A 26,671-nucleotide genomic window follows, 5' to 3' on the forward strand; every position below is an offset into this window, starting at 1 on the left:
ATGACTGAGATCAATTCAACAATTCAAACACAGCTTTTTAGAGTCTTAAGTGTCGACATTTTCCCAGTGTGATGGCAACATTTAATCTGTAATTTTCTAATGTTTACTGAGGGAGTTCTATGTTGTTTGAAAAGGAATTGTTGTGCCTGTCACACAGTATTTGTTGACTGTAAATTGCTAGCTCAGCAGTTCTTGGAGAGAGCAGGATCTGTGCGATGATGCTGTCAAGAAGCAGAAAAATAATTAATCAGGTGGAGGGACTCCACTCGAAATGGTCCATGTGGCAAAAGTGTTTCTTTGGCAGCAAAAGTCACTACATTGGACAGTAAAAACTTGTGAATGGTTTGAGATGCTATAAGAATGCAGCTAATAGCTTCCTTTTTGCTTCTATCAAATATCGGCCTTGCTCAGTTAGAAGCACTCTTGGCTATAATAATAATAATAATCCTTGCATTTGATATAGCGTTTTCCACTTCTTCTAGACATCTCAAAGCACTTCACAGAATATACTGTAAAATGAATTGACAGTATATTTGTGGGCGAAACGCGGCAGCCAATTGCACACAGCAGTGTCCCACAAACAGTCGTGGATTGAAAATGACCAATTTATTATTGTTTTGTTTTGGAGGGATTATTATTAGGCGTGTGGAGTAAGGAATCTTACCCAAGGTTTCACCCTGCCTGGAATTGAACCCAGGTGTCTCGCTTGCAAGGCGAGTGCACTAACCACTGAGCTACAGGACTCCACAAGCTATGAATCCAAAGGCTGTAGGTTCAAGTGTTGCACAGTCCAAGCTGGTACTCCAATGTAGTCCTGGGAGAGCCTTTCATGTATAAACAAATGTCTCAGAAAAGTTTTGCAAAATGCACAGATGTAACCAGTTGTTAGGAGCCAAAAAGATTAAGCTTATTATAAATGAGAGCCCAAAAGAGAAAAGATGGTTCATTGAAACAGTATTCCTTTTAAATATTCTCATACCAGCAAGGTGTTGTATTCAAATGCATGGATTATAACAAATGCATGGATCGTTATTATATTATTATAATATATGCCCACAACCTCTAGAACTCCCTGCCTCTGTCCCCTCTCCGTCTCTAAAACCCTCTTTAAGACCTATCTCTTTGACTGCATGTATGATCACCTCCTCTATTCTGCTCCATGTACCCTACTTGTAGGTTTTACACTGCAGGATTCCGATCCCTTTAATTAATACTTGTGCGCTTATATATTTCTGTAATGCAACATTTAGCTAGGTAACAATCCAAGATGGCACGAGTTCCATCATATATCCGCTGAAGGAATAAAAATATTTTTTATGTAGTCAGCTACAAACTCGTTGTTAAATTACAAAACAAAATCTACAAGAAAAATCTATCCTTGCGGTGACTTTCTCTGTACATTTATCCCTACTGTGTCTTAACCGCATCTCAAATGAAAGCATTTGTGGTGCATCGATTCAATGGTGGATGCAAAATAGTTTGTTATAATGTATGCTTCACTCTACCATTCCTTTCCTGCAAGTTCCAAAGGGAGGACAGATACTTTCTCTATCAGCATTTTATCATAGGATGTTAGAACCTTTCAACCCATTGAGCCTGTTCACGAGTTTATTAGGTCATGGCAGATCTGTACTACCAATATCCTACCCTTTTACCATTTCCTTTAATACCTCTATTACTCAAGTATCTCTTTTTAAACACCCTTTTGATTCCGCCTTCAGAAATTTCTGAGGCCGCACATTCACATCTTTGCAATTCTTTGAAGAAAAATGCCCGATCTTGGTTTCCATCTTAATTCTGATTTTAAGAGAACAGTTAATAATAATAATTCTTGAATTTGATATAGCACCTTATCAGGTCATCAAGACATCTCAAAGTGCTTTACAGGATATACTGTAAAATGTCACCTCTGTCCTGGTGTTGGTTAGACACTAATGAACAGTTCAACTCTTTTTTTATGAAGGTTATGAAGGGGAGAGCCTGATGAAGATCCTCAAAGACATTGAGAACAGCACATTGGTCATGCTTGATAGATGGAACTTTGAGGTGATTCCAAGCAACAAAGAGGAAAAGGGGGATCCCGTGCCTTACAATATCATCAACAACTACTTTTCTATTGGAGTGGTAAGTCTATCAAAGGGGTAGGATATTATTCCATGAGCTCAGCTCCTGGAACAGCTGGGACACGATGGGATTCCACTGCTGGAGCTCCATATTGACAACATAGCAAACGGATGATCCCATTCTGATTTTACACCACGAGGATCAGTATATTTATCAACTCTGACCTAGATTTGAACACTAAGGTTGGTGAACTTGCTGATTCGCTGAGAACCGTTCCCTGTGCTCACAAGTAATCCCCAATTAAAACCGATGTAAAAGTTGTGTTTGAAATAAGGGTCTCTTTTTATCATTTGTGACTTTGTCATCTGAAAATTCTAAGCTCTGTCCCAAGAGTAGAGATGGGTATGATGTTCCAGTATTGACCTTTCAGTGTTGTAGGAGGTGCTGAATTCCTTTGTAATTTGTGACCTGAATAATCAGTGTGCTGGGAGATGTCATGCCATCTTTTACCCTTGCTACTCCAGAAGATCCAGAGTTATTGTGCATCCACCAAACCAGTAACGGAGGCTTAAACATATTTTAATTACACAACATAAAAAATACTGGTTTAATAGGGAAATATCTATCTCATTCTCAAGGTTCGGATCATAAATCACCATAAGACCTTTGCTGTCATATTTGTAAAGTGCTATCAGTAACTTTCAGTTTGAGTCCTGCTTGTAAACTGGTTCCTCCTATCTAGTGTTCGTTTTATTATAACTACTAAACCAATTCTTTGTGCTATGGAACCATAACCTCCCAATTTCTTGAAGTACTGCAGATGGTAACCTGGATATAAAAGCTAGTACAGCCTTATATATGCCCTGGAAATGAAGGCAGGTGTGTAAGCACAGGAGTAGACCAAAGTCAAATCTTGTTAATCTACATGATGTACAGGAGATTGAATGGAGAAATCAGTGTTTGTGTGTGGGAGACAACCTAGTAATGATTTTGCTGGAGTGATTTTAATTGTCCGTTTCCTATTTTGAAAAAACACTAACCACCTGTCTCTGTATACTCAGCTGGATTGAGTGACCAAATGTATTTCCCCGGAAAGCAATCCACCAATCAACTAACAACGGGTTTGCTACCTACTGCTAGATAAATCGAGGCGTGTGGAGTAAGAAAACTTGCCTGAGGTTACTAAATTTTAGCATTATGCATATATTATTATTATTAATCCTTGCATTTGGAGTCCTGTAGCTTAATGGTTAGTGCACTCGCCTCACAAGAGAGGGGATATGAGTTTGATTCCTGACAGAGCAAAACAAAACAACAACGACGAAATTACATGTATAGAGCGCCTTTCACGTCGGGAGAATGTCCCAAAGCGCTGAACAGTCAGCTGTTGGGGCCCGAGAATGGGGGAGTATATATATATATATACACATGTGGTGTAGGGGTGAGGGAAGGCAGAGCGGTGAGAGGTAGACCTAAGGCACGGTCGAAGAGAAAGGTTTTGAGACCGGCCTTGAAGGATGCGAGGGAGGAAGTGAGGTGAAGGGACCGTGGGATGCAGTTCCAGAGTGTGGGCACAGAGAGGCTGAAAACCCAGCCACCGATGGTAGGGTAGGTCAGACGGGAGACATGGAGTAGGCCGGAACCTCATGAACGGAGGGAGCAGGCAGGTTAGTAGGGAGTCAGCAGCGGCCAGAGAGGTAGGAGGGGGCAAGGCCAAAAAAAACGTTGGGTTTCCTTACTCCACACACCTCTGTTACCTAGCAGTAAGATGTGATAAGGTGCTATATTAAATGCAAGGATTATTGTTATTATACAAGCACTTTTCATATTGGGAGGACATCTCAAAGTACTTCACAGGATATACTGTGAAGTATAGTGACATAAAGCACCCTATTGCTGTATTAGGTGGATGATCTACAATTGATGGGACTATCCGGAGGTAGCAGGTCTTTCAAAAATCCTAAGCACTCACATCACAGCCCAAACCAATGAGTCTGAACTTCAGTGGTCTCTTTCAGTGTAGCTTGGGTCCCTGCAGTAGGGGATAGCCACAAATTGCAAAGTAAGTACAGTATGAGAGATTGCCAAGACATTATATAAAAAATTAACACCAATGTTTTTCCTCACCAGTGATATCAAATCAACTCATTACAGAAGTAACTGCTTGTTGAGCCTTGGCTTAATGAGGATTTCAAGATCTGATCACAGAGATGTAAGAATTTTTTTTCTCTGCTGAATTAAACTGCAGTTCAAAGTGAAATCTCATTTTGAATGCCAGTATAATTCAGGTTATGAGCCGGCCAGATGATGTGACAGAGTATGTAATGAGTTTGACTTGTGACATTGTTTTCTGGTGCCATTTCTATCGCTGCCTTCTCAACATATATTCGTGCTGGGAGTTCAGTTTGAATACTAATCCTTGAATTTGATATAGCACCGTTCACTTTGGGAGGATAGCTCACAGCACTCCACAGGATTTACTGCCAAGTAAAATGGCTGTGCACTGTGACAATGTATTTTTTGTAGGAAAAAGCAGCACCCAATCTGTGCACAGCAATATCCAACAAACAACCCATTAAATCACCCATTGCGAGCTATTACAGCCACTAAGCACTAAGATCTTTGTCAGTTTTCAAGCTGATCACTCCGAGTGGAGTGGGGGGATGAATATCGTATGTGACATCAAGAAGTTATTGGAGACATACTTAACTGCTGGAACACTCCATTGATGCTTGTGATCCTTTAATGTACTTTGGTTCAGTGACCCATATTTAATGCAATGAGAACAGTATAATAGGGTGAAAAATGTGACTTTCAATGTGTTATTCATCTTCAAAATACACAGTCATTCCTAACTTTACGATGGAGGGTAAATAATTGAAGCATTTGAAGATGGTTGGAACAATACCAACATCATGAGGGATTCTTTGGCCCCAGAGTTGCTTGTGACGTGCATCCTTTACACACTTGTTGGTGACTAGGCTCAACATCCTAATTTAATTGCTGCCAAAGCTATAACACGTCTAATAAATATCAACTGTTCTTGTCTGACCCAGGCAGATAGATCTCAGTAGCTTTGGAGGTCTTTCACAGGAGAAGATCAATGCAATGGAACACGTTGATCATCATATAATGATAATAATAATCCTTGCATTTGATATGGCGCTTTTCATGTCTTCTAGACGTCTCAAAGCGCTTCACAGAATAAACTGTAAAGTGAAACGTGGCAGCCTATTGCGCACAGCAGTGTCCCACAAACAGTCGCAGATTGAAAATGACCAATTTATTAATGTTTTGTTTTGGAGGAATTATTATTAGGAGTGTGGAGTAAGGAAACTTGCCCAAGGTTTCGCCCTGCCTGGAATTGAACTCAGGTCTCTCGCTTACAAAGCGAGTGCTCTAACCACTGAGCTACAGGACTCCATATATAAAGTCCTTTGGCTTGTTGGTGTGTTCAAATTCAGAGGAAAGTTTCCTGATCCGCTTGACCATTTGAAGCTTAAGTTGCGGATGTCTTGACCTGTACAGAAGCAAATGCAACTTTTGCACTAATTTTAAATTGAGAGCAAAGTCATGATGAGCTATTTGTAGAGCATTTCAGCAAATTCACGGTAGACTGGGATTAGTGCTAATTAATCAGTTTAGTCTGCCACAATCTTTGACCCAAGTTCACTGCAAAATAAGCCTTATTTTTGTTTGGTTTGTAGAAATTAAACTCAGTACAAACTGTGAGCACAGGCTCACATTGAACTAAGACTAGGCACACAAAAGCAAATGCCTTTTATGGTATGAAAATGAATGGGGATGTCATGGAGAGTCTTGCAACAAATCTCTGTGTACCATGGCTCAAGGTGGGACCTAAAATTGTGGATCTAAATTGTGACTTACACCAATCTGAATCTTCTCAATTGACCTGAAGTCAGATTTTCTGAAAGCTGATTGCCAGTGCCATTGAAGTTCATTTACTGCTAACAATTGTTTGGAACCTTAAATGTCCAAGAATTGCATCTACCTTTATCACTGTGGTGAATCTGAGATCAATAATACAATGTTTAACTCTTGATTGAAAATGTTCTTTGTGGTACAGGGGGAAATATATAGACAGTAATAAAACTACTCAAGTATCAGGATAGCTTTATCTCAGTGCAACATTAATCCTAGTCTGTTCAACTAAATGAGAAAAAAATTAAATTAACCTTTGTTGCCTCTTTTATTTCCTCTTTTTCACTATTCTCCGCCTGTCCTTCACTCATCAATTTTCTGCCCATTCTCAAACCTCCTGTTCTAACTTATTTCCTAACATTTCCTAATCTTTAAAAAGCTTTTTTCTTATCATTTCTGTCTTCCCTTCCTACTTTTTACAGGCTGGGTTTGCACTCAGTGTAAAATATGGCAGATTGAAGGTGACATAGATGATGCCCAGACATCATTTGGTCAGTCTGACATGAAGAAAATGCCGCACTGGGAAGAAGCCAGGAAATATGTCTGCGGAACTCTTAAGCCTTATGTTTCTAGGATTGCAAGAATTGGTTCATACTACAAGTAAACCAGCCATATATACGTATATATATATACACGCATACATCCTAAGGTCCTCAAAGATATTGTGTTTGTAGTCTTACTCAAGTAGTTTTGCATTGATTCTGAAGGCAAACTGGAGCTGAGTGGCAAGGCTTTTTTTTTTGCATTCATCAGAATTATTTTGCTGTTTTTATGAACCAAATGCAGAATAGTTGAATTGGTCCCGATGTCAGTCAAATCTATACAAGGAGTCAGTATCTCCTTTCCATACCAGAGAACAAACCATACATTTTCTCTGATACATATCTTGCCCCATCCCATTCCCTGCAGCTGGATGAGCAACTGATCACGTTCAGTGCAATGAGCAGCACTTATTGCTGTGAAAGGTTGAGGCTACCCACAGACAAACTCTGTGACCTGTCCACATTTGTGAATAATTATTAAGTGGCTCCATAGCTAATTTTAGAGCGAAATCTTGTATCTGTCCAGCTCTAGACATTATGCAGCATTGTTTTTTCATCTCATAGTTAGCAATAAAGAGAAGGTTCACCATTCCCAGTACTTTAATTTAAGAAATGAGTAAACTTAGAGAAATTGAACAGTGAATTTTCTAATAGTGAATAACTTGACTGCCTATTTTTTTCTCTCTTCTTTCTTTTACCCCCTCCCAACTTGGCATGATTGATCCCTATTAAAGACAACACAATCAATTCATCTTTATACTTTAGGGGAAATAAAATTCATCTTGTTTCAGTCATTTGGTAAAAATGCTGAATATCTGAAAAGCTCTATGTGAGATGCTACACCAATTGAAAACTGACAAAGTTTGAAGCGCAGCTGCAGCTAAGTGCTTTATGTCTATCTTAAAAGTGTTTGGCAGATCAACCTCTGGACAACAACAACAAGATTACATTTGTGTAGCGCCTTTCATGTCGGGAGGACGTCCCAAGGCGCTAGACAGAGTACAGCATTTCATACCTGAGCTGGGGAAGGGGAGGGAGGAGAAGGGGGAAGGCTGATGGCATGGTCGAAGAGGAGGGTCTTGAGGCGGGATTTGAAGGAGGGTAAGGAGGGGTCGAGGCAGAGTGACTGGGGGATGGAATGCCAGAGATTGGGGGCAGAGTGGCTGAAGGCTCTCCCGCCAATGGTGGGGCAGGTGGATCGGGGGATGTGGAGCACGTCAGAGCCGGAAGAGCGGAGGGAGCAGGTGGGTTGATAGGGGGTTAGGAGGTCGCACAGGTAGGGTGGGGCGAGGCCATGGAGGGCTTTGTATATGAGGACCAGAATCTTGAACTGGATCCTCTGAAGGATAGGGAGCCAATGGAGTTGGATGAGAGTGGGGGAGATGGGGTCACAGAGTTTGGTGTGGGAGAGGACACGGGCTGCAGAGTTCTGGATTATCTGCAGCTGTGGAGGGAGGAGTTGGGAAGGCCGACAAGCAGGGCGTTTGCATAGTCGAGCCTGGAGGTGATGAAGACATGAACAAGAGTTTCAGCGGCCTGAGGAGTGAGGTACTGGCAGAGTTGTGCAATGTTACGGAGGTGAGGGAAGGCAGAGCGGATCATGGCTTGAATGTGGGGGAGAAAAGACAGTTGAGGATCGAACAAGACACCTAGGTTCCTGACTGGCTTGGTGGGTTGTAGTGTGGACAGTTATTATATTCACCTTCAGGGGCAGTTGTGATTGGTGTTATGGGTCCAGGCGTGTAAATAGCACCCTTTGCATGCTGTCAACCAGAAATCCTATCAATCACCATTTTAATTAAAAAAAACAGTATTTCGCCTTACAAAAAGGCACAAATAGGACACCTGATATCTTTACAGGTTTGGAATTGTCGAAGCTTGCTGCCGTTTCCTCACATTAAGACAACCCTAGCAATAGCTACTAATCATGACACTGTTCTTTTCCGAGAGTTTGGTGCTTTGTATGTACAATCTTAGACAATAATTGGTGTATCCAATGGATTGAAAAACTGGGTTTAATTGCTTGCATTTTCAACAGTTTTTTTGTGAAGGTGTTGCTATCTTTCACCGGGGGGGGGGGGGGGGAATATTTCTCCATGAAAAATAATGGGGTGAAAATTGATGTGTTATCTATTCATTATCACATTGTTAAACACAGTGAATTAGGCCAGTCGCTAGCTATGCGCTTTGAACTTTAAGCCAGTTTCACACTCCAATGTTGTGCTCCCTGGGATGGCAACATAGTATGTCAAATGCAAGAATTATTATTATTAGCTCTTCCAGAGGCTTTGAGTCTGATCTTTATATGGGTGCAGGAGCATATCATTGAGCTTCTCGTGTTTTCTTTCTGAAAATCCATGTTTAATACCTCTAAATGTGAGGCTTGGCTCTGTTTCGTAGCACTTTTGTTGCTGAATCAAAAGGTTATGGGTCCAAGTCCCATGTCAGGCCTTTGAACTCAGGGTAGACTGACACTCCAGTACATTACTTAGAGAGTGCTGCATCTCCTCTTCCAGATGAGATGTTAAACCAAGGTCCTGTCTCCCTATTGTTAAAGATCCCATGACATGACTCATTAAAGAGAAGGGAATTTCTGCCGGTGTCCTGGCCAACAATCGCAAGACAAAATTGGACATTACTTCATAGCTTTTTTTGTGGGAAATTGCTATGCATCTACAAAATAAAATTGTGTATTTTCACTTTACACAAAATCTTGTGAAGTGTTTTGACATTCTCCTTGTGTGCGAGGCCTGTGCAGAGATTATTGAAAGAATGTTCAAAAACCTCAGCGGATTGCATATTTCTATACAGAAGCGAGCAGTTGCCACACATCTAGCGGTGATTAATTAATATGAGTAATATAATTCCTTACTAATCCATGATAAATTCAATGAAATGGGAAGAAAATCTCAAATAAATAGATATGTATAGCATTCAAATTTCAGATAGATTATCCTATTAAGCAGAGATTTAATGGCATTACGAAAGAACTACTAGATAGTTTTGAATCTAAAAGCCAAAGTTTTCCATCGAACCACAAAAGAAAGGAAAGGTGAAAGGAAGTGTGGCAAAGGAATCTGGAAAAGGGGATGATTATTTTCAATAGTTCAGCAAAATAATTGAACCTGGGAAATTCAGTGTTTGACAGGACAACCTCTACTTTATTATTATTAAACATGAATCACAAACATTTGACTACTTCAGTTAATTGATGCAGATGATTTATCCCATAAGCTAAATTTTTTTCTAAACTAATTGGGTGCACAGATAGGATACAGTCATTGTCATGTAATCCTTCCTATATGAGCTCTGGGTACTTAATTTGTGTATTAGTAATGGGGTCTTGAAGATCAAGATCTCTAGCGGGCAGGATTAGTACTGTGATATTGGTAAGTGCAATTATACCAGCTCTGTGATGAAAGCAAGTTTGCCATCTACTCGATTATTACTGCAGAAAGGTATTACAGTATTTGCAATCAAGATTTTTTTTAATGAAATTGTATTTCATCGGTCATCAAACAATGAATCAGGTGACCTTTGTTTATTGTGGTCCACTTGCCATCACTCTTGCACCCTTGATTCTCCATACAGTGGGCCTCTTGTTCAGGGATTTATTTTGTGAGAGCGTAACTCAATGGAAGCACTCTCACTTCTAAGTCAGAAGGTTGCGGGTTCAAGCCCCACGTTAGGACTTGGAATCATGTAGTCTGTGCTGACATACCAATGCAGTGCTGGGTGAGTGAGGGGCGGAGGTTACATTGTTGGAGGTGCTGTCCGTTAAATGAGAGGTTAAACCAAGGTCTCCTCTGCCAAAATCACATGGCACAATTTGAAAAGAGAAAGGAGTTTTTTCCAGTCACCTGGTCAGCAATCCCCCAAATAAAATTGGTCACTCACTCCGTAGCTGTTTGTGGGACATTACTGTGTGCAACTGACAGCTGTGTTGTGCCTGCAAAATACAGTCAATCCACTTTACAGTGTATCTTGTGAAGCACTTTGAAACATCTCAATAACATGATCAGGCTCTATATCAAAGGCAAGGATGATTATTATTATTAGAGGGAGGGAGAGAGAAATGAATTGGAGTCCAATTCAAATTGTGCAGCCCAAAACACCCTATAATACTCTTGATCCAGTAGTCTGCTTGGCTCCTAAATTAGTGAATTAGTGGGTTAATAATAATATAGCTAAATAAGAAATTAAAATAATAAAAGGGGGAAAAATTATTATTTAGGTAGCATTTAATAAGGCAAGCGTCCATTATTAAAATGGAGGATAACATGTTTGACTCAAAGATAATAGTCGTGCTTTGATTCAGTAAACGTGATCCTGAGCAAATTGAATAGTTACTATGAGTTGATTTTCGAGACATTTATGCTTTTGACAATAATACCTTTCTGCAGTAATAATCGAGTAGACGATAAACTTGCTTTCATCACAGCTGGTATAATTGCACTTACCAATATCACAGTACTAATCCTGCCCGCTAGAGATCTTGACCTTCAAGACCCCATTACTAATATACAAATTAAGTATCCAGAGCTCATATAGGAAGGATAAATGTTGACATAAATGTAGAAAAGAAACTGAGAACTTGGCAGTAATCTCGGTCATGCATTGTGAATCCCATGAGAACGCTTCACTCCGACTGGAGGGTTCCACATCAGTGAGGCAGAAAAACTGACCTGGGCATGGCTTCACTACCAATGCTGTTTGGAAAAAACAATTAAGGGTCCATCATTTTCTTGTTTCCTTTTCTTTCTCTCTCTCTCTCTTCCCTTCGCCCCCCCCACCCCCCCACCCCCCACCAACCCCCATCGAATAAAATGATTAGTTCAGTTCGCTCAGTTCCACCAGTTTAATTCCACCTTAAATTCTTTAAGCCGTGATTCTTGCTTTTTTTTCCGCATAGATTTCAGCAGAAATACCTGATAGGAAACGAGGTATTTGATAACGATATAACGATACAGTATTAACATTTTGCTTCCCATTGTAGGGGGAAGAATGCACTGCGTGGCAGCCAGTTTACGTGGGGAAAATTAGCCAAAAATGGCCTTCCGGGGAAAACACCAGACTTAATACAAAAATAACTGATACAATTTTGATATGATGGGCATTTAACATTTTATTACAAACGTTAACATTGAATATAATATCAGCATATCAGTTGATCTCGAGTATGAAGTTGAATATAAAACATGTCCACTTAAGACCATCCTAGTCCTTTGAGATTTTACCTTACATGGGATGATCTACTCCTCCAAGATTTATTGATCTGATTAACAGAAACTTTTTAAAAAGCCACTATCTGAAAAGAAGAGAACTTCACTTGATGCCCTGGAATTGGCCATTCAGTTCATGGCTGTTTGTAGGACATTGTTGTGCACAGATTAGCTACCATGTTCACCTACATTTCCTAATGAATTCTACGAGGCATCATCCTGACATGAAAGGATGTCAAATCCGAGGATTATTATTTAAGTGTGACTGAAAGATAACTATGTTTTTGGAAGCTTATAGCAGCTTTTCAGCAATTTTGAAAGGTTATTCATGGGCCAAATGTATATTGTGATATTGTTTGCCATATAGTGATGGCTTTATCAAACTGGTGGTATTTCCTAATTTGGCAATGAAAGCATGATCAGTGAGCCAACATTTGTCATAAAGGCACATGCTTGCTTAATGGCATTCAAATAAAAGTACTGACCAGATCAGGGATGCACACTTCCTGAATCAGCACAGACTACTCTTGTAATGAAAACATTAAAAGGCTCCAAACAGTCTCAACAACAACAACAACAAGATTCCATTTATAGAGCGCCTTTCACGTCAGGAGGACGTCCCAAGGCGCTGCACAGTTGGGTCATGACCCGAGCAGGGGGGAAATGGTCAGGGTGAGGGGAGGGAAGGGAGGGAGAGAGGAGGGGGAAATGGTCAGGGTGAGGGGAGGGAAGGGAGGGAGCGAGGAGGAGGAAGAGAGTCGAGAGGGGAGCTGAAGGCACGGTCAAAGAGAAAGATTTTGAGACCGGCCTTGAAGGAGGAAAGGGAGGAAGCAAGGCGAAGGCACTGGGGGATGGAGTTCCAGAGCCTCGGGGCTGAGAGGCTGAAGGCCCGACCACCGATAGTAGGGCGGTTGGGGCGGGGGACGTGGAGCAGACCGGAGCCAGAGGAACGGAGGGTACGGGCAGGTAGGTAGGGGGATAGTAGATTGGAGAGGTAGGAGGGAGCAAGGCCGTGAATGGCCTTGTAGGTGAGGATGAGGATCTTGAAATCAATCCTCTGGGGGATGGGGAGCCAGTGGAGGCGAGCGAGGGTGGGAGTGATGTGGTCCCGAAGCCTGGTGCGGGACAGTACACGAGCTGCAGAGTTCTGAATGACCTGCAGCTTGTGGAGGGAGGTGGCGGGAAGGCCGGCGAGGAGAGAGTTCCCATAGTCCAGCCTTGAGGTGACAAAGGCGTGAACCAGGGTTTCAGCAGCGTGAGGGGTGAGGTAGTCTCTCCTAAGTTAATGGATTGTAGTTTCATGAGCTCACTGTTCCATATGCTAGAATTCATGAATGTGTTAATTTCTCATCTAGAACAAGCCCCAATACAGTATTTTTATGTCATGTGCCTATATTTCCTGACACCTGCTCTCTGGTATCTAGTTATTGTCTTGCAGTTAGAGCATAAATGTTGTCACTGCAATGCACCTTATTTTAAGTGGCTTTACTCCTGTATTTGGCTACATCTGTTGTTTTCACCTTTCCCTGCTATGTATCAGTCAGAATGTCTTTGTTCTTATCCATGTATGTGTGTGCATATTGTGTGTGTTTGTTTGTGCAAATGTATCTGCTCATTTGTAAATCAGCATGCCCACTGGTACATTTCTTGTTATTCATTCAAGATTTCTGTATATTTTTGAGTGTATCTTTTTCTCTTCCCCCTAAGCCTTTATAAGATTACATCAGCAAAGCTAGAAAACCTTTTTAGAGATGTTAAAACCTTTGCCTCACTGACATCAGCCAATTCAGACATTGAACATGAGATCTTTCGATTTTGTGTGGCTTCCTTTCACACTCTTTATTGGCTTTGCTAACCAAGCATTGGGGCGAATCTCTGGCATTTTTGATTCATATTAACAAATACAAGACTTTGTAAAATTTCAGTGCAGCTGGGTCTAAATTTGATTCTGGAAAAATATTGTTATCATTACATTGTTGATCACCATAAATCATAGCTCTGCTTTGAATTGAATTTGCAACAGGAAATTCAACCATTCACATACTTTTTTTAGCGTAACTTCATATTGACCCACTTCATTGACCCATTATTTATTTTCAAAATAATTTTTAGACAGCTCGATCTGTTCCATGTTTTACTTTAAACAAACTGTGGATTGTTTAAAGAATACCACATCATTCAAAATTTGTCTAAGTTGCAAAACCATCCACTTCCTGCATTTAATGTGTTCAGGATAACAGTTGGAATGCAAAACCTATATATAGTAACAAGGGCTTATTTTATGTTTTCTATTAATGCATTATTTGCTAACCATTAATTTAGATCATAAAGTTTTCTTAAATGTTCCATCCTATAATAAGATATATTTGCAGTCTATGCTTGATAATTCAAACCTTTTAAAATTATGTTATAGTAGATTGTTCAATACGATTTACATTTATATACCATCTTTCCTGTTGGGAAGATGTCTCAAAGCGCTTGACACTTCTGGCTGGGCACTTGAGTTGGGGATGGGAGCCAAAGAGAGTGGGAAGGGAAAAGATGACGAATGGCACAGTTAAAAAGGTACGTTTTGATTGATTGTAGACATTCACTGCAAAATTAGCTACTACACTTTGCTACACTTAAATTATGTAAAGTGCATCGAGACATCCTCCTGATGTTAAAGGCACCATATCAAATGCAAGAATTACTATTATTTTTTATTGGCAGGGATTGTTATTGACAGGGCAACTACTCTATAGGATTCTGATAAGTAAAACAGACCAGCAAGTTTCCAGTCTTAATCCTTGGTCTGTGTTGTTACCTGAGCTCAGTTGCAAAAGAATATGGTGATGAAACATCAGGGAAGGTTCCAACTTTAGTCAAGAATCCACTTCCATGATCATTTGAGATAATACCTTCAAATCTTCTCACTGGTTTGCAGAGCTTGATGGCTGCCAACGTCTAGTTAGCAGCAATGTTTGATTTGTCAATGAGAATGACAGATGTCTACAACAACAACAAGATTACATTTGTATAGCGCCTTTCACGTTGGGAGGATGTCCCAAGGCGCTGGACAGTGTACAGCACTTCAGAACTGAGCTGGGGTCACGGGGGAAGAAGGGAGGGGAGGGGAAGGGGGGTGGCCGATGGCAAGGTCGAAGAGGAGGGTCTTGAGGTGGGACTTAAAGGAGGCTAAGGAGGGGGTGAGGCGGAGTGATTGGGGGATGGAATTCCAGAGGTTGGGGGCAGAGTGGCTGAAGGCTCTCCCACCAATGGTGGGGCGGGTTGGTCGGGGGACGTGGAGCAGGCTGGAGCCGGCTGAGCAGAGGGAGCAGGCGGGTTGATAGAGGGTTAGAAGGTCACAGAGGTAGAGTGGGGCGAGGCCATGGAGGGCTTTGTAGGTGAGGACCAGGATCTTGAAGGATAGGGAGCCAATGGAGTTGGGTAAGAATGGGCGAGATGGGGTCTCGGAGTTTGGTGCAGGAGAGGACATGGGCTGCAGAGTTCTGGATTATCTACAGCCTGTGGAGGGAGGAGTTGGGAAGGCCGACAAGCAGGGTGTTTGCATAGTCGAGCCTGGAGTGATGAAGGCATGAACAAGAGTTTCAGCGGCCGGAGGGGTGAGGTAGTGGCGGTGTCGGGCGATGTTACGAAGGTGAGGGAAGGCAGAGCGGGTCATGGCTTGGATGTGGGGAAGAAAAGACAGTTGAGGGTCGGACAAGACACCTGGGTTCCTGACTGGCGGTGAGTTGAAGTGTGTAACCACGGAGGTTGATGCTGCCAGAGCCTGAGGTGCAGAGGCGCCGGTGTGAGCCAATCAGGAGGGCCTGATCAGGGTCTAATGGAACAGTTTGATGGGAAAATGTCAATCAATCTGTAATAATTGACTAATTTGCTTTCATGTTCAGTGACACCTCCTGCTGGATCTTGAAGTGGTTCATTTTTGAAATTAGGCATTTCCAGATTTTGACACAAAGCTATCACCCATCTCCTTCCTCTCTGCAGCCAAAACCTCTTCCTACGTAATATCATACTGGAGGGCAAAAACATTCCCAATTTATTCTCCACTTACTAAGAACTAAACTACCTCCGATACCAACCCTCCCCATGACCGTTCCAACCTCTTTTCTGATTGAAAGGGGTGTGTTTCATTGTTGGAGATGCTGTCCTTCAGATAAGATGTTAAACCGAGGTCCCCATCTGCCTGTTCAAGCAAATGTTAAAAGATACTGTGGCAATAATTGGAGGGAAAAATAAGGGAGATTCTCCTCTTGTCCTGGCCAACAATCTCCCAATAAGAAAATGGTCATTTGTTTCATGGCTGCTTGTGGGATATTGTTATGTGCACTTGGGCTGCCGCATTTGCCTACAAGTACGGAGTCACTCCATTTCATTGTAAATCCTGTGAAACACTTGTCCTTCCGAGATGATAAGGTGCTATACCAAATGCAATGTAAAGTGTCCATGAATATTCTTGTCTTAAAAATCAGCCTCCTGCCCCTCTGCTCTCCCTACATTCCTCTTCTTCCCTTTGCCTTGCATATATTCTTCTATGTTTGCCTCATCTCTCACCGCACTCATCACTCACATGCAACCTACCTTTACTGATCACTAGACGTAGTCAACCAGAGATCGCACATAAATTATAACACCAATGAAACCTACTGTCCACAGATAATCAGATGCTATGTCCACCAATAACAACCCTATCTGTGATTTGAAATCAAGCATATAACTTGTGCTCTGTTGGTGTTCCTACTGTGTCTAGTGTTTCAGTCTTGTGGATTATAACATTTAAACATGATTAAGTAATTGCCTTGCAAGGTATTGCTAGCTATCAATTTTATCCTTTATATAAGTGGGAAGTTACTGAAGCTATGATCTATGGGCTTTACTTGTGGAGTCCTGTAGCTCAGTGGTTAGAGCACTCGCCTCGCAAGCGAGACACCTGGGTTCAATTCCAGGCAGGGCGGAACCTTGGGCAAGTTTCCTTACTCCACACACCTAATAATAATCCCTCCAAAACAAAACAATAATACATTGGTCATCTTCAATCCACGACTGTTTGTGGGACACTGTTGTGCGTAATTGGCTGCCGCGTTTCGCCCACAAATGCAATTGAAAAGCTATGTTATAATCCTTGCATTTAATGGAGTCCTGTAGCTCAGTGGTTAGAGCGCCTAATAAGGTCATTTTCAATCTACGACTCACAAATATACAGTCAATTCACTTTACAGGGGCATAGAGTACAAGAGTCAGGAGGTTATGATTAACCTGTATAAAACTGGTTCGGCCTCAGTTGGAATATTGTGCCCAGTTCTGGGCACCACACTATAGGAAGGATGTTAAGGTATTAGAATAGTGCAGAGGAGATTTACAAGAATGGTACCAGGAATGAGGGACCTTGATTATGAGGAAAGGCTAGAGAGGCTGGGATTATTCTCATTGGAGCAGAGACGGTTACAAGGAGACCGAATAGAGGACTTCAAAATCATGAGCGGATTTGATAGGTTAGAAAGGGAAAAACTGTTTCCACTGGTGGGTGTGTCGAGGTCACAGATTCAAAATCATATCTAAAAGAAGCAGAGGGGAGGTGAGAAGAAATTTTTTCATGCAGCGAGTTGTTCGAATCTGGAACGCATTGCCTGAAAGGGTGGTGGAGGCCGATTCGATAACTACTTTTAAAAATGCGGTGGACGGATATTTGAGGAGGATGAGTTTGCAGGGTTATGGGGAAAAGGCTGGGGAGTGGGATTGACATTACATTGCTCTTCTCAAAGAGCCGGCACAGACTCAATGGGCCGAATGGTCTCTTTTTGTGCTGTACGATTCTATGATTCTATGAAAGTGAATTGTCTGTATATTTTGTGGGCAAATGTTAGTGTGTTTGTATGGTTTTGTGGGGGAAATGATTATCCTGGCTAATATTCCTCACTCAAATTCATCCAAAGCAATTCAGGATTGTTGACTACTGGTCAGTTTGTTGAACATTGCTGGTGCAAGTTAGTTAATTTAGTTTGCCTATGTAGTATTCTCTTTATTTCTAATCATTCTCATTTTTTTAAGCATTTTGATGTGTCACTCAGCAAGAAAGGCATTGTATAAGCACGAGTTGTTTACTGCAGTACTTTGCTATTAGTAGCTAAGATACAACTCCACATCTCGTGGAAGAAAGCCACTGGGTGATATCAGCTGGCACAGGGATCACGCGGAGGTTGGTCATTTACTGTTGGGAGGAAGCTCAGCTGTTACCGAGACAAATCTGTGTTGCTACAGCTGTGAGAAAATGCAGTTATGAAACCAGTCGCTGAACCCTGGATATGCACCGTACCAGCTGATGCAAAGGGCATGCTTATCCTGGCCTAAATGGTTCTGATGACAGATTTGCTCTATTAAACTGAGATTTATTTGTAAAGAAGACAGTAAGTGCTTTGTCTCCTGTTAAAAATGATATCTCAATGATCGTACATCAGAAGCATTCAGTAACTTGAACAATTTGGTTACGTATGCCTCAAAATCCTGACCATAATGGTTCCCCAGAGTTCCAAACATTGATAAACAAAACTATTTTTAACTCCATGTGAAAACATAAAATTTAGGAAAAGACGCTCAAACATTTATTTTTTAAATTTACCTTTTTTAAAAGCAATCCCTCTATCAATTGTCATGTAATTTTTCCTTCATTCTTCTTCTGAAAGCTTTTAACTATTTTTTTCCTCCCATTAGGATACAGTTCCAGTGGCCTTTTTTTGTGCAACTTAAGTTTATACATCTCTTTGGGTCCCCTCTCAATCTTCTCTGCGCCAATGAAAATTGATCCTACTTTTCAATCTCTCATCGTAACTAAAGCCCCTCACCCCTGATATCACCGTTTAACCACTCTGTGATGCTATCCCACATCAAGGGTGCTATATAAATGCAAGTTGTTGTTCATTTCTGCATTTAAACACTTCTGTAATTTATTGTACTAAGGTTTGTGTAATTCTCCAAATATGATGTGCATGTGTTTCTTTGTGAAAGGATTTTTTTGACAATATGAGGTTTGTGTTATTTGGGAGCATTGCGCATTTTTCAAAATGAATGACATTCTGTTTGTGTATCGGGAAAGCGGGGGGGGAAGAGAGAGAAGAGAGGAAAGCAAACTATAATGTAAGTAGGAAATTGTCATCTGTTTTACATCCTATTTTTACCAAAGAGATATTTGATTCATCTGATGGAACCTGTTACATTACAAAGGGAGCTGCAGCCATTCAGTGTATATTTAAAAGGGTATTATTATCACAATGGGAATCAAAGGAGAGACTTTGTTCTGAGCAAAGGCAGGATCAAGTAGGTTTCCAAAAGTATTCTAATACAGAATAGTATTTGCTGCATTTGATGGGCTGTTTGCTGCACTGTGGAATATATCTGTAGCAGGTTTTGATTTTGTCCGTTTCACTCTTACATTTTCATCAATTGAAAGCTTACGGCGGTGGGAGGGATGGGTTGGCAGAGTGACATACTTGTTCTTTAATTATAAACTGGAGAAATTGTTTAGCAAGACCAATTTTATATACACATGTAATCCTTGCAATTCAGAGCACCTGAAGTTTAATCTTTCAGTTTTCTGTCTGTAAAGTGTCGTGACTGAATATGTGCATGTACACACATTACCTGTGCAGCATTAATTACAGGCTAACTGCTCCATTTATTTTCTGATTCATGGCACCACATGGGGTATGTGGCAAGGAAGATGAAAGCTAATGGTGGTGCTTTCCTTCAGGCTGATAGATAGCTCACTAAATTAGTGTGTCACTGCATGGGTTTTCAAGCGTGCAGATTTCCAAACATCATCCACTTTTCATGAAGCCTCTTTCTTTAAGATGCTCCATGTAGGTTAAGTAGGAGGATGCATTTTAAGTTTCAGCAACTCTGATCGCAAACAGTATACGCACCCTAAAGCTTGTCCATGGTAACAATCTTAAACTTCCTTGTTATGCAATTAGTGCACCAGAAACGGCTTCCCTTTCTCAATGGTTGACTGCCTCTCACAACAATGGTTCATTTGCCACATGATGGAATGGGTCTAATTGGGATATGCTGTAATTCTTTAGGTACAATTTACATTTATATAATGCCTTTCACAGCAGGGGCTGTCTCAAAGTGCCTACCAAGGGTGATGTGAAAATATAAATTCTTGCATTTGATACAGTCTCATATTAGGAGGATATCTCAAAGCTCTTCACAGGATTTACTGTAAAGTGTAGTGAACGTATTTGTGAGGGTGAATTGAGCAACTGTGTTCTGACCGATATGGCAAACGATAACCATGCTTAAAAGTGTCCAAACCAGAGTTCCATGCATGCCACCTACAATTTAATTTAATTAATTTAAGTATTAGGCACATGTTGGCAAGAGCCAAGGCCTAGAGTTTGCAATGGGGCCTTGCTGGAGATTAACCAGCTAAAACTACATGGCTTGCTATTCAAAGCACTGCCTGTCATGCTTTCCTGTTGCTTGTCCTACCAGGACCTCTCTACTCATTATGCCAGTGGCTTGCAGTGTTAACAGGACTTGAGCGAGAAGAATTCCTGTCCCCAGAGACTGGTCTGCCCTTCCAGGACCCCTTGACTGCCAATGAGTCAAGCTGGCTGTGCTGTCATCAGCAGTGCCCTGGAATTCTGGATTACTGAGGGACCGGATTACTGAGACCCCATAGAGGATTTGTTCCATTTCTAACATTTCATTGCCAAGTATGCCACCTTGGAGCCAGTTCAGCTCCAAGCGTCGTACAAGGTTTGAGCCTTCACTAGGTGGATGGCAGGTATCAGGAACTCACTGCGAGCTTTTTGGAGTGCAGTGCAGCTCAGCATGAAATGTGTGGGAGCATTGCCACCATCTTCCTGCCCACAGCTTGTACATACAACCCTACCCATTGAGGGTTGGTTCCATCATTTGGAAATGCAGATCTTGAGCAGCAGCCACTTGCCTCTGCGAGTTAATCAAGGTGGATACCAAGCCCTGGATACATTGCCACACCTTCCAGTAGCTGTCGCCCCAAGCCTCAGAGCTTCCTCATCAGCTATCTGGTGGACATCTGCCTTCAGTGTGGTGGGAGGATCTTTACAGGACAGCTTGTGATGTTCTTGGGTGCACGTCCAATGCGGTTCTTCAAGCTTACTGATTACCAGCTGCTTAACCCAGTCCTGATGTGAGAGGCCTTGGCAAATAGGTTTGCCCAGCATCAAGCCGTCTCCACCTCTAGGTGCTCAGTAACAGGTCAGGTTAGGTTGGAGCCAGCACTCCCTGCAGCTGCTTGTCACAGTACCGTAAGACAGTGTCAAAGTAAATATTGGTATCCACCCAGATACTGATGAGAATTGACAATTGGGACGGCTGCCACTTGTATCTTCCAATCCATACCCTCAAGATCACCTTATGAGCTGCTTAACAATAAGAACAACAACAACAACATTGCATTTATAGAGCGCCTTTCACGTCGGGAGAACGTCCCTCCTCAGTACTTCAGTGGAGCGTCAGCCTTGACAATGTTTAAAAATCAAATGCAATGTGAACCCAACCTTCTACCTGAGGTGAGTGCTGCTGGCTTAGCCAGGCTGAACACCAACTTGACATTACCATTGGAGTTTCTTTCTTATAATTAAATTGTGTTTTTCAGAAGTTGGGGGTAATTCCCTCAGAGCTTTGGCCTTGAGCAAGAAATTACTTGGATTCACTCTTGATATTCTTTTGAAGAAGCTTCCTTTGAATACAATTTGCGATCAGAAACTGTTTATATTTTATTTCAGTTAGCTTTGTGATTGTAAGCCATCAAAATTTTGTCAGCATTTGCTTCATTTTTGGTTGGTTGGTTTGCAAATCTAGAAGTGAGATAAAGTGATTTGTGGCAGTAAATCTGCAAATGGGACGTGCTTTGATTGTCATTGTGAGTTGCCTTCAATTTCTGAGATTGATAGCTTTGATCCGTTAGATGCAAAAACTTATATTTATACAGCACCCTTTATGTAGGATAATATTTTGGAGCACTTCACATTGTCCACATACATACTTAACCTTAATAATGATTTTTTTATTTCATTAGAAGAGTAAAGTCGGGGTTATGCGAAGTTGTACACCAATCGCATTTATATATGTTATCACGAGTCTTAGTATATCCTGTAGAAGTTGTAGAGCCTGATATTTACTTATGATATAAATGGGCACACATGCACAATGAATAAGGAAGTGCTGTGTGTTCCCATTTATATCATTGGCTGGAATTCTGTGCACCCCAAGCTACCACTTTATAATGATGCTCCTGTGTACTTAGTAATACCTTAAATCTCCGTGGCAAATATTTACAAAAGGTTAAAGTAATTGCTCTGTGTACAGAAAGACGAGAAAACTGTTCTGCATGAAGGATTACCATTTTCATGTATCCATGATTTTTCTGTAGATTTCTAACAATGGATATTATGAACCGGGATTGGAGAAGAGTACTGATTAATAGTTCTAAATACGAAAATTAACAAAAACTTTCCCTTTGTTAGATTCTTCTTGTGCATAATTGCAATAACTGTAAGAATGATCTCTTAAGGGAGATTTAATTCTTTCATCAATGTAGCAATTCAAAGAGCTGCTTTTCAATGTGTTATCCTCCCCAGCAAGATCAGCTTCATGTCAAATACAGTGACAACATCAATAAAGATGTATTACTAATAAGAATTCAGAATGGATGGATTGAATCTAGTCCTTTAAAACTGCATCTCCTTTGCTAAGGCTGTCCTTTCACTATGGTAAGAAATGCATGTATGTGTAGAGGGGCCAGATTTCATATCATTCAGATTCTGTCTGCATCATGCTGGGGCACTTGATGTAGTCACTGAGATGTGATGCTGTGCCCTAAGCTGTTGTCTTTGAGCCCTCCTCATTCATCGTAGTGATAAATACATTGAAGGTCTCTCTGACTGCCTTCATGCTGAACAGCTGAGTCATGATTCTAACAACTTCACAAACTGGCTGTAAATCACACCAGTCACAGAGTGAATGCTTGAATAACCGCAGTACATATATTTGAACGTGGGTTATGAATCAGAGGTTGAATTATAGTGCAACGTTTGGATCGTTGCTTAATTGAGGTGAATCTGTGTTTCTTTTAGGTATGGTGGTGTGGGGCAGTGTAAGAAGACTATAATTTTACAAAAACTATTTCATAAATTGTTGAACTTCTATACCAGCTGAGTTCTGTAAGTACCAGGAAATTGGATTAAATGTAGTTGTGATGTGATGCAAATGATTTTGTTTTTTAATCTTTGCTGAAAACATTCTTTATGTAAAGAGCATTATGTAACTGCAGGATTATCAGGTATGTGAATAAGTGAACATGAAGGATACCTGGATGTGATTACAGGGCAGTAATCCAATCGAGAGGCTCAGAGAACATAAATTGCAAGAAAATAAATTGATCAGTAACTAATTATCTGAAATCCAGTATTCAATTAGAGTGAAACCTTGAAATTGTCACAAAATGTGTATATAGATGAACAAGGATGCCTGGAAAATGTCCATGCGTACATGGTATGCATACATGGAACTCAGCCTGTTTTTTAAAAAAATGCATTTCAAGTCAGGAGGATCACAGGATTTACTGTAAAATGTAGTAACTGTTCGGAGGCAAACAGTGTGCCACAACAGCCATAAAGTGAATGATCAATTTTATTTGGGAAATTGTTGACCAAGGCATTGGCAAAAACTCCATACTCTGTTTGAATAGTGTCATGGGATCTTTAACGAAAGGCAGGTAGGACCTCGGTTTAACAGTTCATCCAAAGAAAAGCACCTCCAACAATGCAGCTTACCGAAGCACTGGATTGATAGCCCAGAAAATGAAATCCTGATGTGGGGTTTGAACCAACAGCCTTCTGACGCAGAGTAAAGAGTGCTACCGACTGAGACATGTTTGGGTACTCTTAAGCATGGTGAATGATTTCCACATAGCAAACACCAGACTGACTTAAAAAAAACACACATGCACAGTGTCTTTTTTTCGCAGTGTATATTTGTATGTTTCACAATATTTTTTAAGCTAATTTTTCACAATTGTGCAAGTGGTGGAAATGGCATTCACAATGTATAGTTGTGCCCTCATTACTTTTAAGTGCAATAAGAAACATCAACAATTATAGCCCCCTTCACGCGGAGCAACATCTCGGAGCGCTGAGAAATCTCGATTGCTTGGAAATTCTGTCTTTAAAGCAACGTTCAGAATTCTACCAACATAAAAACATAATATTCGCAAACTGGAACTGCTGATTTGTGTTTTCAGATTGAAATAGATTCATATTTTTTGAACAGGAATCACAACTGCCAAGCAGCAAAATATGGTAACAGCCAAGTAAACAAAACATTGTTTTCAGACTTTGCTAGCCTGACATTCATGGTTCATGAATAAAATTAACGCAATTGAATCTGAAGTTAACCAGTTAATTTATTTTCTGCTGTGTGCACAATACAAGGGGAATTAAAATTTGTGTATAGCTGTAGTGTGGGACCTGGGAACTGCGGAGGCTTGATGAATCAAATGGCCTCATCCACTGGTGTAATTTCTATAGCTTTATGGCTCTCCTGGTGTGGTAAACTTGTGCAAGAAAATGAAGTTGAGATTTTGGTCTCAATAGAGTCAATTTGAAGACCATTACATTGTTAATCTATTTTAGCAAATAGAATTGCATTTTGATTGAAAAAAACACCAATCTTTTGGATCTTTTGGAAAAAAACACCAATAATGGAATCAAAACTGATTTATCCAGACTTCAAACTGTACAGAGATGTTTTAGTTGTTGCTGTGTAATAGCTTAATAGGGCAAACTCCTTTTCTTTTCATTCCCTCCCAGGGGGGGTTCTAACTGATTCTATACACCAGTTTCGACAGCAAGTATTGGGAGTCCTTTAGAGTAGTGGTTAGCGCACTTGCCTCACAAGCGAGAGGCCCAAGATGGTTTCCCATCCAGGGCTAAACCTTAGACAAGTTTCCTTACTTCACAAACAGTAAGTAGGTCACTCAATCCACAACTATTTGTGGAACATTGCTGTGCACAATTGTCTGTGTCTTTCATCCATAAAGTATACAATCAATTCACATTACAGTATATTCTGTAAAACACTTTGAGATATCTCAATGGCATGATAAGGCACTATAACAAACATAAATATTATTATTAATGTACTGGATGAAGGGCAGAGCCCAGCCAATTTAACCTCATCCTAACATTCAGCATCCACATGAGCTCTGCTGAAGTGGTGTCCATAAATGATCAGCAGATTTCTTTTCTCTGGCCATGACATGATGGCTTATCTTAGCGTCTGTACTGCTCTTCTAGATCAGATGATTGATTAGTTGCAATGGTCATGTTTTATGAATCACAGTTTCACTTTGTTTAGAGACAATGGATGAGAAATGTGACACTTGAGGTTAACACCATTGGGCTTGTGTACATCAAACTGATGTCAAAGTAACAAATGAAGCCCTCTCTCTCTGTGACTGGGGTTCCCTCTGCCTCCTCATTTCTCTTAGACCTCGCCGATTGACACAGTCAATCACACCATCCTTCTCCACTGTCTCTACTCCCTTATCCACCTTAGTGGAACTGCACTCACATGGTTCGAGTTCTACTTAACAAACCATCAATACATCTTGGCAAATCTTTTTTTCCTCCCGCCCGGTCACTTGTGGGGTACCTCAAGTCCCCTTCCTTGGCCCCCTTCTTTTCCTTATCTATAATCTCCATTTCGGCAGTGTCATCCGCAGACATGGGGTCAACTTCCACATGTTTGGGGATGACACCTAAATCTACTTCTCTTCCTCCAGCTGCGACTCCCAGTCCACTGATGTCCTCTTAGCTTGTTTAATGAACATCAAGGCCTAGATGAGTGCAAATTTCCTGCAGCTGAATGTTGGCAAGATGAAAGCCATACTCTTTGGCTCCCATCAATGTTTTCTCTCCTGCGGACCTGAACTCCTCAACCTCCCCAGGCTCTCGCTCAGACTGACCGAACTTGTGTGCTTAGGCATCAAGTTCGATCCCCAGCTTTCCTTTCTACCCCACATCCGTTCTCTGACCAGGACCACTTTTTCCCATCTCTGTTTCATTGCCCCCCTCCATCTATACCACACAACCAAAGCAGCTGAAACCCTCGTCCACGCCATCGTCACTTCCCGGCTGGACTATTCTAATGCCCTCCTCGCTGGTCTCTTCAACTCCACACCACACACAAAATCCAATTAATTCAAGACTCTGTTGTGCAGATACTAAGCTGCACAAAACTCTACCCCTATCCACCAGTCCTTGTCAGGCTTCACTGGGTCCCAATGGCTGAATGGGTCGATTTAAGAATCTCTCACTTGTTTTCAAATCCCTTATGCCCTCACACATACCTACCTATCTAAATTGCTCATCCCCATTCTACCACCCACTGCCTCTGCTCAGCTAGCTCCAGCCTCCTGTTTTTCCCTTGTTCCCTCTGCTTCACCATCGGTGGCTGTGCCTTCAGCCACTACAACCCAAAACTCTAGAATTCTCTCCCACAACCCTTGCGCCTTGCCCCCTCCCACCCCACTTTCCCACCTAAGGAGAATGACAACAACAACTTGCACTTTTAAAGCGCCCTCCATGCAGGATAGTGTCTCAGAGCACTTAACAGTGGCGGAGACTGAAAAAGCCCTTACTTTGTGATCGTGCTTACTGTCACCTCCCCCCTCCCTCTTTCCCTGGCTCGGTGTCAGACTCTGCAACTGTCAAGCACTATGGGAAGCTACCCTGCATGCAGGGCGCAATATAAATGCATGTTGTTGTGTTGTTGTGCCTGACTGGGGATATTGACATCTATTTTATGCACCATGTGTAAACCATGAGTACAGACAGAATAGCAGATGCTCTT

General features: G+C 41.3%; 1 protein-coding gene and 1 non-coding gene across 2 annotated transcripts in view; one reads left to right on the forward strand and one right to left on the reverse strand.

Annotated features, from left to right (window-relative positions):
* The window catches only part of dgkb (diacylglycerol kinase, beta), a 302,801-nt gene that overhangs the window by 109,523 nt on the left and 166,607 nt on the right, over positions 1–26,671 (forward strand). The window contains exon 19 of the mRNA XM_042332421.1: positions 1,964–2,124. Coding sequence (XP_042188355.1) covers positions 1,964–2,124 — 161 coding nt within the window. The remainder of the gene's footprint in view (positions 1–1,963; positions 2,125–26,671) is intronic.
* On the reverse strand, positions 5,414–5,485 carry trnat-ugu. The gene has a single exon. It is a non-coding gene; the product is annotated as a tRNA-Thr (tRNA).

This window comes from Callorhinchus milii, unplaced genomic scaffold (genome assembly GCF_018977255.1).
Source record: "Callorhinchus milii isolate IMCB2004 unplaced genomic scaffold, IMCB_Cmil_1.0 Scaffold2, whole genome shotgun sequence".
Taxonomy (NCBI): domain Eukaryota; kingdom Metazoa; phylum Chordata; class Chondrichthyes; order Chimaeriformes; family Callorhinchidae; genus Callorhinchus; species Callorhinchus milii.